We start from the raw sequence: 14,404 nt of genomic DNA, 5'->3' as shown, positions 1-14,404 counted from the left end.
TTCACCTCTAAATTCCATGTTCAGTCTTGGAGGACAAAGGTCAGTCTGTGGATGTGCAAATTGTTTTTAATAAGTAGAGGCAGTCTAAGTAAGCAAGCTTATTGTTTCTTCAATTTATTTTTACTGGTACATTATGATTATACATAACAGTGGACTCATTGTGCCAAATTCATACACCCACATAACATAATTTGTTCACTCTTAAGGGAGCCTACCATTTAGCTACTCTGTATTCAAAAATTCCTTGGAAAGAAAAGTGGAAAGGTTTGAGGTCTTACAAAGGTTAAGAGAAATTAGTAGTAATATGTTGAGACAAGCACAGTGGCAAAGACCCTTTGTAACACTCTCTGATAGCTCAGGACAACATTATCAAAAAAAAATGCATTGCTGTGTGGAGGCTGTAGCTCAGTGGCAGAGCGCTTGCCCAGCATGTGTGAGGCAATGGGTTCGATCTTCAGCACCATATAAAAATAAACAAATAAAATAAAGGCATTCTGCCCATCTACAACTACAAAACAATATTTTAAAAAATGCATTGTTGAATGCAGTCTTCACTAGTCTTCCTTTTCATTATTTACATAATCCAAAATAAATATTCAACTGTACAAAAACTGCATGTAAACTATACAAATAAATGACTACACTGAGTTTGGATTCAGGAGATTTAAAACTATTTTAAAAAATTTTATTATCTATATTTGTAAATCTTCTCACCTGCGTGGCCTAGTCCTTGGGGACATCATTTCATTCCCAAGTATGTGGTACCGTCTTGCTTCATGCAACAACTGGTAACACTCAGGAGAATTCTGGATCAATTGGTCCACCTCGACTGTTTGAACAAAGTAGTTGGGATGCAAAAGAGGGAGTCTCACATGTGTCAGGAGCTCATGTAACAATGGTCTTCTCAGATCAACAGCACGATAGACCCAACGCATGACTGCTTCAAAAACCATCTCCTCTTTACCAATAACAAGTTCATCACTACAAATATAATCAATAAGTTCATCTTTGTCAAGCTCAAGAAATTCTTCATGCTGGGACACATCCTCAAAAGTCTGTAATGCAAAGGTTTTACATTTTGTGAAGAGTGTTTTGAGTGAATGGGTGTCAGCAAAGCGCTGAATTCCTAAGCAATTACAAGGATCCAGTTGCTCCTCCAAGAACTTGGCACATGCATCACGGAGAACACTAATCTGAAAGAGGCTTGAGGTTTCAAAGAGATATTGAACGTTCTCTGTAGTGATCTTCACCTTTCCAGTATAAACATACTGCAAAAAACATTCCATGGCTTCAGCTAAAATACCATTGATCTCAACCAACATTTCTCGGCTTTCCCTGTGGTCATTACAAAACATAGCTCTGAAGTAGCTGCTACAGGCTGAAAGAACAGCTCTATGGCAAGGAAACTCCTTTCCTTCCACACAGATGATAACATCTGTGAATAAGCGGCTGTCTCGGAACTCATTAAATATCTGGAGTATGTTTTCAGCATGGGATGATCCTGAAGAGAAGTCAAAAAACTCATGACCTGTCAGAGATTTAGGGTCCATTTCAAAAACTTTACGCTTAGTTGCTGGGGAATCACGCACCCCAAGATCCTCTCTGTTTAGTCTGCGTCCCAATATTAGTACCATTGTTACATTAGTTGACTATATAATTGTTGAGAAATGATTGATAGGGGTCTTCTTTATGTGTCTAAAATAAAAAAAGGAAAGAATTTCAATATGTAAAAAATTCAATATTCAAATTACATAATTTCATTTTGATGTAAATATATAAACCACATGATTAATAAATTTCACGTAGGGTATATGAGACTATCTCGTTTTAACAACCATTAATAAAAGAAAAATTTGTATTTACCTAATTAGAACATTAAGGGTAATTTGTAGTCTTGAAGTTCCCCAGCTGAAAAGATACTATGTGTTTTTCAATTATAAGTAACTTTCTGTCTCTCTTTTTACAGTTGGGTTTCATTCTACTGAGGGACTACAGAGAAGTCAGAATGATGAAGAATTTGATCCTAATATAAATAGTTATTATCTTAATACAGCATTGCTGGATAAGAATTTTATCTAAATATATCAACAGACTTTAAAAATATATATACTGTCTAACCCACATCTCTAATAATCTCTCTTAAGGAAATAAACAAGATTGTATGGAAAGTCTTATCTATAGATGTTCAATGCCATATTAATAGAAAATACTTAAAACAACTTAACAGCCCTACTATAGATTATAAACCATAGAATATCTTAAAGATGGAACACAGTCTATGTAGTCATTGTAAAGTATATAGGCTACTTATTGACATGGTGAGGTATTATCCAGATAGTAAATGAAAAAGTAGATCACAAAACATATGCTAATAAAAAATTTATATAGTAGTGCATCTAGGGATAGAAAAGGAGGCATATCTGTCTAAAAATTAAGTGATTTATTTACCTTCTCTATTTTCCTCAAAATTTCCACTATAAATAGGTAGTGCTTTGTTTTAAAAAATTAAAACATTCATGGCCATCCTCCCTTTCGCTAATAAGAAACACCCCACAGATTCCCAAAGATGACTGTGAATAAGTAACCAATGGATTTAGGCGCTTGGCTACAGACATCAGTTCTCTATGATGCTAATTTTAAGGGAGTTCTGCTCCTATTCTCTTTCCACATCTCCAGAAAATGATACATGATTTAAAATGTATTATTAATTGAGTTAATAGTACTGGAAGTAATGCTTATCTAGTTCCATAGCCTCACAATCTTATGCACAACCCCTTCTAAAAGTTCCAACTTCTTGAAATATCTCATCAATCAGAATTTCAGGCCTAAGTATGGTAGCAACAAGAAGGTACCTAAAGGACCTTGTGGGTAATCTAAAAAAATGAGATGCCATCCTATATTCATAAGCTGCAAATAAAACTGAGCTTTGAGAGTTAATAATCTTAATATAAGACTGTATATATTGTATATACTTTTATGTATTAAATTGTACCACATTTGAAAAATTCTTAAGTGGCACAAAGAAGTAAATATGTAGTAACAAAATCAGGAATAACTTGTTCTATTATATATTCTCTTTTTTTTCCATGTTATTTATCATCTTTATCCTGTTTTATTCTCTTTCCACATTTCTGTTTTGTTTTTTAATTCATATAGCAAATAAAACCTCTGTGGTTGCATCAAACAGATTTTTAGCTCCTGTTATGCTTTGTATATGAGATGCCTCCCCTGCCAAGCTCCTATTAATGTAGGAATGTTCAGAGGTGAAATGAACAGATTATGAAAGCTATAACCTAATCAGTGGGTTATATCATTTGATGGATTAATAGTTGGAAAGGACTACTGTACTGTGTAGGCAGGTAGAGTGTGGCTAGAGGAAGTAGGTTACTGGGGATGTACCTTTGGGGTTTATATTTTATCCCTAGCATCTTTCCTTCTCTCTGCTTCCTGACTGCCATGAGCTGACCAGCTTTCCTCCACTGGGTCCTTCGGCTAGGATATTCTGCCTCATCTCAGATCCAAAGTGATGGACTTAGCGGACCACGAACTGAGACCTTTGAAACTGTGAGCTAAAGTAAGTTTTTCCTTCTCTAAATTATTCTTGTTAGGTCACAGATCCTAACAGTTAATCAAGTGTAACCTGGTAGATTTCCAAGAACTTCCTGTTTTTGTTTTTTGCCAGAATTCTTAGAGGAGACCAAAGAGCATTATACTTTTCAGTCATTTTAGGACTTTTGAGATACCAGCATCCTGCCTCTGAATCGTAATAATGTGATCCCATATGAAAAGATTATTATTTTACTTTAGTCTTTATCTCATTTGACAGAGAAAATTACCTAAATGAATAAAAAGGTAATCTGAGTTTAAAGTATTTTATTATTTGCTTTGTTTGTTTGGTGCTTGGGATTGAACCCAGGGTCTTGTACTCATTCTACCACTGAGCTACACCCCCAACCTTATGATTAAGTTTTAAAATTTATTATCACTGATTACATACAGAGTTCGTATTTGCCTCATTGTAGGTCATCTAACTAGTTGCGTTATGGTTGCCCATGTAAATGTGTGTATGTTCATGTGCACATACATTTATACATGGTTTAAAACTTAAAAATCCATGTACATTCTCTGATAAGCGGAGGCTAACACACAGTTAAGTAGGGGAAAGGAAGAATAGAAGTTCAGTGGATTAGACAAAGGGGAATGATGGGAAGGAAGGAGAGATGGGAATAGGAAAGACAGAATGAATCAGACATACCATTCCTATGTTCATATATGAATATGCCACCAGTGACACTCCACATTATGTACAATCGTAAGAATGACATCCTAATTAGAATAAGTTATACTCTATGTATGTATAATGTGTAAAAATGTACTCTACTGTCATGAATATCTAAAGAATAAAAATTTTTAAAAATCCATTTACAGTGCATAGAGTCACTTCCAAATTCCAAGTTCCCATACGGAACTTTTCATCTTAAGCAGGAGAATAAATATAAATTATGGTCTTAATTTAAAGTTATCTTCAATGATACTTCTATACACCAAAATCTATCCCCCTGTGCCTGAATGTTAATTTTGTTGTTGAAACTTAAGTATGTAATATCACAAGTGATAACTGGGGAACATTTCAATTATGATAAACTGTGGTGACATGGAATATAATTCATATTTCAATCTTAATGCTTTACTAATATAAGTTCAAATAATGACTGAATACCCACAAGTCAGCCATCTAAATCAAGAACTTATTCTTTATAATACCTAATTTAAATTCTTATTACATTTCAAGTTTAAGCAATTTGTACAAGCTATTGTGACTGTGACTAGTGCTGCATGATTACTGGTGTTAACAATAATAAAAACTTTTTGACCATTCTTTCTCTATAGTTTTCTTTTTTTATAACTTTCAATGAAATGTGTTTGAAATCAAAACAAATTAGTATATTGTAAGAATTTCCCTTTGGCTAGCATGGATAAGTAGGAAAATAATGTGAAATGACATTCTGCTTTGTCTGATGACCTTACTGTATCAAAATTTGGTGACACTATATTGTTATGGTTTCGACTGAGGTGACTCCCAAAAGCTCATGTATGAGATAATTCGAGAAAGTCTAGGGGTAAAATGACTGGGTTATGAACCTTAACTGAATCAGTGCATTAATCCACTTGACTGTATTAACTGGGTGTTAATTGGAGGCAGGCAGGGAATGGCTGGAGGAGGTAGGTCATGGGGGCATGCCTTTGGTGAGCAAAGCTTTCTGATTCCTTGTTGCCATATTCTGAGCTGTTTTCCTCTGCCACGTCCTTCTGGGCCCATAGCAATAGAGTTGGCCATCTCTAAAACCCTGAGAACCAAATAAACTTTTCTGTCTCTATGTTGTTCTTGCAGGTCATTTGGCCACAGCTGCAAAAAAGCTGACAAAAGCACATATTGAGTGAATTAAGTATTACTATAAGACTGATTAAAACTTTGAGTTAAGGGTCTTTTTACTATTTTCGGTCCCTTATTCTCATAGATGATTCCTTGATTTACTGACTGATAAAAGAGGTCTTATTCTCCAACTGAGAATTCTGTATTAGAACACATAAAATCACCTGATTACAAAGTGGTTAATGGCAATAAGACACTTGTTTACTGCTTTGTATATAAGATAGGCAATCTCATAGACCAGATAGATCCATTTAAGCAACTATGGCCTACTATCTCATGATTTTGGGGGATATTTTTGCTTTCTCTGGACTTCCTAAGAACTCTCCATTAACCAGTCTCCAAAACAACACTAAATAAGAACTCTATTTATGACCGGGTAAAGGATTTGCACAGAAGCATCTTAGAAATGTGGATGTATTTCAAAATGCATCTTTTGGGCTTCCAGGTGTAATTTATTAACCTTTCCACTTTATTCAACTAAAGTACTTAATTTTAACCAGAAATGGTTAAAAAGGAAAACAAAAGTTTAATCATGTATCAAAGTATGTATTAAATATAGATTCCAGGTTTATAAAAAATGAACTCATGGGCTGAGGTTATAGCTCAGTGGTAGAGCACTTGCCTAGCATGTGTGAAGCACTGGATTTGATTCTCAGCACCACATATAAATAAATAAAAATAAAGTTCTATCAACAATTAAAAAAAATTTTAAAAATGAACTCATACTTAATCAAACAAAACAGAAGATTACACAGTGAATTCTTCTAAAAATTTTGCAAATATCAAAGCATAATTATTTCTTACCAGGAAAAAGTAAGCAAGTAATTAGGAATCTCTGGATAAAACAGTAGGAACATATTTGTTCCAAAGAAAAATAATGACTGAAAGTTGTATAGAGATATGTTAGTGAGCACAAGTGTGACCAGACTGTCAAGATACTCACTAGCTGCCAAAGTTACATGACTTATCAGGAAAAGCTAGTATTTCCTTCTTTATTTCCCTCATTTTTTTTTTTAGGAGTTTTATTCCTGGAGCTACACTCTTCATTTGAAAAGAATGGCCTTTCTTAAGATTATTCTGGTTAAGGACATTCTAGGATTTATTTTCAGCTGTAGAACTCATGTGACAGACCTACTTTCTGATTGCTAGGTAAATATAAAATTACATGTATTTGGCCTAGGTCCCAGAAAAATGAGTGAAAATAATGTATCTTGGTATCTCCAAGACTGGAGAAAAACGCAGAAGAACTGAGGCTCTCAGGAAAGAACAGAAAGGAGTGGCTAAATATTTAGCAACAGAAATAATTGTGACATGGCATTTCTTTATGATCTAATAGAGAGAACTGCTCCTTGTTACTTTGACTGGCATAAGAAATCCCTGGCTAAAGAAAGGAAAATGGCTTAAATTCTCTAATAACAATGTTTAGATAGTTTATAAATATTACAAATATACCTTTTTAGCATTTGTTTGCAAAGCCCTCAGTCAAAATATTTATGTTGTTTTAATTTCCACACCTAAAATAAATGGAGAACAGATACATATAAATCAAATATTAATTATTTAAGTACAGTTATTAGCATTATATACTAATGTGTTGAAATAGATTTTAGTTTCTAACTGGAAGCTCACTTTTTCATAGAAAGTCATAAGAAAAACACTTCCTTAAGCAGATTAATAATTTTATGCTCTTTGATATACAGATTAGTTTTCTTATTTATCAGCTTCCTTACTTGACAATTTTATCCTGCAATAAGATTTCTTGAGTAAAAGATGAATAAACAAACATTCAAGGCAACAGGAAGCTAAATGTAGCAGTGAGATGAAAAACTACATATGCTGTGATAATTGTGCTTTGAATATTTGAGGAATATCTGGAAATTGATGTTCATCTGAGTTTGGTGCCATTAAAAATTATCAGTCTGTCAATATTATCAGACATAAACAGTTTAGCTACTATATATTATGTACTATGAAACCAATGAGAAAAGCTCAAGAATTCATGAAAAAAAAACCTGTTTTAAAATCCTTAATTAAAATTTTAATATATAATCTGTTTATTAAATAATTGTTTTTGAGATATGTAAATGTGCATTTCTTCTGCTTTGTTGAACCTTACAGACATAATGCCTATAGCAACTGACTAATTCACTGCTTTTATTTATTTATTTATTTATTTTGGTGGAAGGGAAGGTGAGGAATACTTAAAGAGAAAATATCAGAAATTCGAGCTGTGCACAGACTAGCAAGAGTATTTAAATATAAGTGGCCCTGGTTTCAGGCCCAGATTTTTATAAATAGAACTCGTAAATTCTAGACAAGCTCAGGCAAATTCAAAAGTTGACCCTCAAACCAAATATAAACTATCAACTGATTTTTTCTTAAACATATATACACATTTTTTTTTTTATCCAGTCTGAGTGTTATCCTGTGTGTTTCCTCATTTTCAGAAGTCTGTCTGACAGGCACCCCTGATAAAGAATATTGTAACTTGGTCAAAACAGGGGCTAAGTAAGTGTTTCCAAGTGGACAATTAGATCCTGAGTCAATCAAAAGATTCAGGTCAATTCCAGAAACATTTATAGATACCCTAGTCTGTGCCTGGCAATGGGATTGCAAATGTTGGATTCAGATCCAATTTCAGACCTTGCAGGGCTGGCTAAGACCAGAATCAAATAAGAACTCCAAGACAGATACTAAAATAGATTCAAATTCTCAGCATTTCTCTAGCAGACAACACAGGTGCAAATTGGAAGAGAGCCTTCTGAAGCATGACTCATCTAGTCTAGAAGGATACCTTATAGAGTAGAAAGGGCAAGGCAATTCACCTGGACATTTTCTGCAGGACTTGTAGGTAATACTGACCTTCTAAGGCCAAGGGCCAGAGTAAGTCAGAGTACAGTCTTAAGGAATATGTAATACCAAAAGTGATCTATCATATTGTTATAATGCAACAAGATTCTTTTTCCTGTAGAATAAAGGAATTCTAAACAAAGAAGTTACTATCAGCCATAAAGATAGTATGGATTAATGAGGGCCTTCTAAAGACTATCAAAAAACATAGGAAACCAACAACATCCTGATTAGCACAGCCCCTACATCTTGTGGTAGTGAATCCACATGCTATGCTCTATACTACTCCATTTTCTTAAATTTAACCACGGATGAAAAACAACACAGCAGCAACAAGAAAGGTTAACTACTGGGCTGGGGTTGTGGCTCAGTGGCAGAGCATGTGCCTTGCACATGTGAGGCACTGGGTTAGATCCTCAGCACCACATAAAAACAAACAAAATAAAGATTAAAAAAAAAAAAGGATAAATATCAAGAAGAGATTTATCTTTGAAAATATACAGTAATTCAAAAGAAGCCATACTATATAAAACCAAGCAGTTTTTATAAACTTCAGATTTTTTTTCACTCTAGTGTCTCATAACTAATTTAGTTATTTGATGACCACTGTTCTTTCTTTCAATGCTGGGAATTAAACCCAGGGACTCACGTATGGTGACTAACTACTTGCTTTACCATTAAGCTACTTATAGCTCTTGATGACCACTTTTTTTTGGGGGGGGGACACAGGGGATTGAACCCATGGGTACTTTTATCATTGAGCTACATTTTGAGACAGGGCTCCACTATGTTGCTGAGGCTGGCCTCAAACTTGCAATCCTCCTGCCTCAGCTTCCTGAGTCACTGGGATTACAGGCATGTATCACAGTTCCTAGCCTGATGACTACTTTTTAAAAATTATAAATATGCTCTGTTAAATTTTCAATTTAAAGTTATTATTCTGGAGAAGTGGTTCCTAAAGCAAGTTTTACAAAATCAATATTTAAAGTCCAGTCTTCAAGAAATTTTCAGTATTTCCAGTTTCTTAATGGAACCACCAAGACCAGATTTAGCCCTTTAAGATACATCTGAAACCAACTAAAATCTTTAGTTTTTTGCTAGATATATAACTAGTGATTATCTTATGTCAACTAGAATCTTAGATAAATAATACACTTTGGTGAGAGAAAAATTTAAAAAGTGTCTGATGGTGAAAAATATAGGAAGCTTAAACAATGATTCTATAATTTAAAAAGAATACTGTCTTCAAAGGCACAAGGAAAAAACTGAATCCCCCCCAAGTGTTTCTCTCCCTTGCCTTAAAACTTCTTTTTTTTTTGGCACTGGGGAATGAACCTATGGGCTCTGGCTCTTTACCACTGAGTTATTTCTCCAGTCTTTATTAATTTTTTATATATATATTTTTTTTAATTTTGAGGCAGGATCTGAGTTGCTGAGAGGTCTTGCTAAATTGCTGAGGCTGTCCTCCAACTTGGGATCCTCTTGCCTCACTCTTCAGAGCCACTTTAATTACAGATGTGTGCTACCATGTTCATCTGTCTTAAAACTTGACTAGAGAATACTTCCCAACCCCTAAAAGGAAGGTAAGGGAAAAAAAAAAAAAGAATGTTGACCCATCAGACATTATACCTGCTGGGCCTATACTTGTTTCTCACTAGATCTGACACAAAAATTTAATGTCATTTGGCTTTATCCTGCTGACATGTAGTATTATACTGCTTTTTTTTTTTTTTTTTTAATTTTAAAATTGAAAGAACTACTAGGCATGGTGGCGAACACCTGTAATCTCAGCAATTCAGGAGGCTAAGGCAGTTGGAAGCCAGCCCGGGCAACTTAGCAACACCTTGTTTCAAAATAAAATAAAAGGGGCTAAAGATGTAGTTCAGTGGCAGAACATCCTGGGTTCAATCCCCAGTTACACACACACAAAGTTGAAAAACTATATATATGACATAGTTATGGTTTCTTTAGCAAAACTGTTTTGTGTTGTTTATTAGAATTAACTCTGCAAGGTGCCACCAGAAACTCTGTCACTTGAACAAATTTGAGAAATCTGAGTACGCTAAATGAGTTTTTTTTATGTATAAAAGGCAGCAGAGTCAGACTTGTAAATCAGTGATTTTATTTTTTTCCAGTGTTGGGGATCTAACCCATGGCCTCACAAATGCCAGGCAAATGCTCTAATACTGAGCCACTTCCCCAGCCCCAAACAGTGATTTTTACTTACCTTAGTGGTGACATAAATTATTAAAAGAAATAACTTTTAGAAACTTCGGTAAAGAGCAAAGCCTAGCCATTTTAAAACACAAATTTGAGTATTAAGATGTGCCAAATGCTGAAAGATTATAGCTCTTGGGTGATTTAGGCAGACTCCACTTTAAAAAAATTTAGCTATTGATTTTTCTTCTGTGTCTTGTTTCTTTTTTTCCTCTCACTATCCCTCCATGTCCCTTCCCCCAACCCCCTTTTTTAGCCAGGGTCTGACTCTGCTGCCTAGGCTGCTCTTGATTTCCTAGGCTAAAGTGACCCTCTCACCCCAGCCTGTGTATTAGCTAGGCCTACAAGAATGCACCCTGGCACCTTGCTTATTATGTTTTTCATGACAGAAAGGCTAGGGATTTTAAAACATACAGTTGTTGTATAATGTTTTCTTGTTGTCATAACAGAAGAAAAAAATCATATAGGTTGTATTTTTCATATTTATATTTTACTCACATTTTTCATTGTACAACATACTTAAATAACTATTGAAAAAAAAGAGGTCCTAAATTTCCAGATAAGAGGAAAGTATTTACAAAAACAACTGATATCACTAACGGGATATATTGTAGTGTTTATTTTTCAAAGACTTGACCTTTGAGTTTTCATGAAATGGCAGAAAAACAAGGAAGTTAAAAAAAAAGTAGGGGCTGGGGTTGCTCAGAGGTATAGCTCTCGCCTACCATGCGTGAGGCACTGGGTTTGATCCTCAGCACCATATAAAAATAAAATAAAGATACTGTGTTCACCTATGACTAAAAAATAAATATTAAAAAAAAAAAAAAGTATATTGAGCCTGGCTCAGTACTGCAGGCTATATCTCCTGCAATTCCGGAGGCTGAGGCAGGAGGATCAAAAGTTGGAGGCTAGCTCCAATTAGAGACCCTGTCTTAAAATAAAAAGGGCTAGGGATGTAGCTCTATGGTAGAGTGCTTACCTAGCATGGGAGGTCCTGGGTTCAATCTCCAGGAGGGTGTGTGTGTGTGTGTGTGTTGTTAAAATTTTAACAACTTGGACAAAAAACAGGAAAGTTTAAGATAAAGTTGACAACAGCCCTAACTCAGGATACTATTTCTTCTTCCTGTTCAGGTACTAAGTCATAAGGCTTTGTTTAAATAAAAAGGTCTTTATCAAGTGGTGGCTTTAATTTTTAGAAAGGTTAGTTGCATTTGTACTTGTTTAAATATATTAAATGCCTTCCATGCACTACTTATGAGGGAGTTCGGATCACAGCAGCTGCTCATTCCAGTGCAGCCATCTCTACTCGAATTTTTAAAATATGTTAAGAATGTATAACCAATAAGAAGGATTCACATTCAATTCCTGCTTCACCCAGGAGAGCTCCATGTTTTTTCTTTAAAAAACATATTTAAGTCTTGGGTGAACTATTACAGATTTACAGAAAAGAAAATCTGTTAAAACCCAAGTACCCTATTTGCTCAAAAGATTAAGAAAACCACCTTTAATACACTATGGTTAAAACTGGCCTCCCAGATTTTATTATCTTAATTTACAGTTTTCAAACACATCTGCAATTCCCTTCTCAAAACTGAATTAGCTCAAACATTGATGTGAGCTAGAATCCCCGGAAGGAGGAAAATAACTCATCTGAGCAGGGTTATATAAGAATCTTTAATTTTCATGGACGTATCCTCAAACCATCATTTTTTAAAGCAATCTTTTAAATCTAACCATTAACGGTCTTAACAGACAATGTGTACATTTTAAATCTAGTTTACAAACCTAATAAAAATCAACCAGCTGGTGGATTTAAAAAGGTCTGTGGCTGCAAATACTAAGATGGTGTTTATGAAGCTGCCAACAAAAGCAATTAATCATTAAAATCCACTTAAATCAACTGTGAACAGTCACTGCCTCAGGGGTAACTGCGAAGCCCCCCAAAACGTGCCCTGTATTTAGCCATCTAAGCCCTGTTTACAGAACAGGCAAGAACAAATTCGCAGGACTTCCTCTGCACCATCTCGGCAGATAAAGCGACAGCAGTTACAGGGTGCTAATTTTCCGGTCCTCGGAGGGCGGGACGCAGCTGCAGTCAGCTGCGTGGCCAGAACCGCCTACAGAAACCGCGAGAAGCCAGCGCCACCGCGGAGGCCCCTGGCGGCCAGCACGGGGGCGCGCGCCGCCCTCACCCCCACCGCCGGGCCCCACAGCGGCCAGGGCGCGCTCCCGCGCGTCCTCCAGATCACCTTCAAGGGGGCGGGAAGAACTGACTAGGGCAGGCCTACCTAGCAACGTGACGATCGCCAACAAAAACTCGAACTCGCCGCCGGGCCCCACCCACAATCGCCGCAGGCGCCAATCCTGGCCGCCTTAAGAGTCTTGGCCCTGGGCATCGAGAACTTGGGGCGGGGACACTGGGAACTAAGTTAAGACGCCTAGGCTTGGAGTGGTGGGAAGGTGGGGANTCCAGCCGGGGCTGGAGACCCCCAGGTTCACCTCGGTGGCCCCTCGCCTCAGAAAAGGGCCCTGCAGGCCCAGCCGCAGTTCCTCCGCAGACCCCTAGTCTGGCTCTGAGAGGCCGGCCGCCGCAAGCTTCCCACCCGTGACACCCGCGGCCAGGACCTCGGCCGCCCCTCCGCCCCGAGGTCCCAGGCTCTGGCCGATTCCTCGCCTTTCGGCCGGTCCCGGAGCTGTCATCCCCGGGTACCTCTCGGCGAAGGCTGGAAGCGGCCAGCAGCGGCGGGCCCTGCGGTCCCTCAGCGGCCGGCGGCGCAACGCACTCTCCAGCGCCGGCGTCTCCGCGAAACACCAGTCTCGGCCGCAGCTCACAACAAAGGAAACATGTGACCGTTGGGGCCAAAACACTGAACGTCACCGACCCCTGGCCAATCGGATGGGCGTCCCCACCTGGGGAACCCTGGGAGTTGTAGTTCTCCTTCCCTCACAGATGACCCCCGGGGCCACCTGAGTCTCCACCATAAAGCGAGTACTAAGTGCCCAGAGTGGCAAGACGCAGTGCTAGGGCTGCTGACTTGAAACACTTTGTTTTAGATAGAGACCAGTGAAGGAAATGCATCACGTGCAAAGAGCCTTGATGAGAAAACTGCGGCGGCTGTTTATTGCCCTCAAAGCCTTTTCCAGGTCTCAAGGCACAAAGCGAAAAACAAACACCACCACCACCACCCCCACACACCAGGAATTCACAGAACCTTACAGCTTAGAGCTATGAGACTTAAGATCTTTTAATTTAACTCTTTGATATATAATTGGAAAATCTGAGGGACTGAAGGGTAAAGGGACTAAAACCCTGGTCACTAGAAGGCGCAAGAGAAACTACCTTTCTTGGTAAATCTATTAATGCCACTGGTATCAAATCTTAGCCTACTTTTTATTTTGAACGCGCATGCAAGTTGAACAAAGTTGTCCCAAATCTCTATTTTCCAGGGTAGATAGACTCTCTCTGAGAGGCATTATTTTTGTTCTTTTGTTTCTGCAAATCTTTTTTTTTTTTTAACCTACTGATTTTGAAACCATTTAACTAGGTTTTGGTTTCTCAAATCAAAATTATAAGTCATCGCTCTAATACACTACATGAATACACTTCATTAATACCTATATTAAATAAGGAGATGTGTTCAATGACCAGAGGTGAAAATAATATGGAAGGTCGGTATTCAGGTCTTTAAGATGTATTTTTAGGTCTTTTTTTTGTATCTCTTATTAAAATGATCAAAAATGAAAATGTCTGATATTTGTTGAGTACTTATTTTAGAGAAGGAAAGGTTTTCTTTACTTCCCTAGAGTTCTTGGCTAGGCCTGAAATAAAACTGCTTACCATTCTGGCTTGACCAGTCCCCACAGAGATCTGAGAGGCTGATGTAGTTAAGAATCCTTACCTTG

General features: G+C 37.1%; 1 protein-coding gene across 4 annotated transcripts in view; it reads right to left on the bottom strand.

The window, feature by feature from the left end:
* Nucleotides 1-13,362, bottom strand: part of Klhl24 (kelch like family member 24) — a 38,955-nt gene extending 25,593 nt beyond the window's left edge. For 2 of the 4 annotated variants that reach the window (XM_015499911.2, XM_048803970.1), the window contains exons 1-3: nucleotides 13,212-13,361; nucleotides 6,887-6,948; nucleotides 715-1,695 (exon numbers count right to left, since the gene is read on the bottom strand). In XM_015499911.2, coding sequence (XP_015355397.1) covers nucleotides 715-1,634 — 920 coding nt within the window. In that variant the 5' untranslated portion in view covers nucleotides 1,635-1,695; nucleotides 6,887-6,948; nucleotides 13,212-13,361. Of the gene's footprint in view, nucleotides 1-714; nucleotides 1,696-6,886; nucleotides 6,949-13,175 lie in introns of all 4 variants that reach the window. The other 2 variants (XM_015499912.2, XM_048803969.1) reach the window with 2 other exon arrangements.
* Between the last annotated feature and the right edge of the window lie 1,042 nt (nucleotides 13,363-14,404).

Source organism: Marmota marmota, unplaced genomic scaffold (genome assembly GCF_001458135.2).
Source record: "Marmota marmota marmota unplaced genomic scaffold, marMar, whole genome shotgun sequence".
In the NCBI taxonomy this organism is placed as follows: domain Eukaryota; kingdom Metazoa; phylum Chordata; class Mammalia; order Rodentia; family Sciuridae; genus Marmota; species Marmota marmota.
This window is presented reverse-complemented; position numbering and strand designations above follow the sequence as displayed.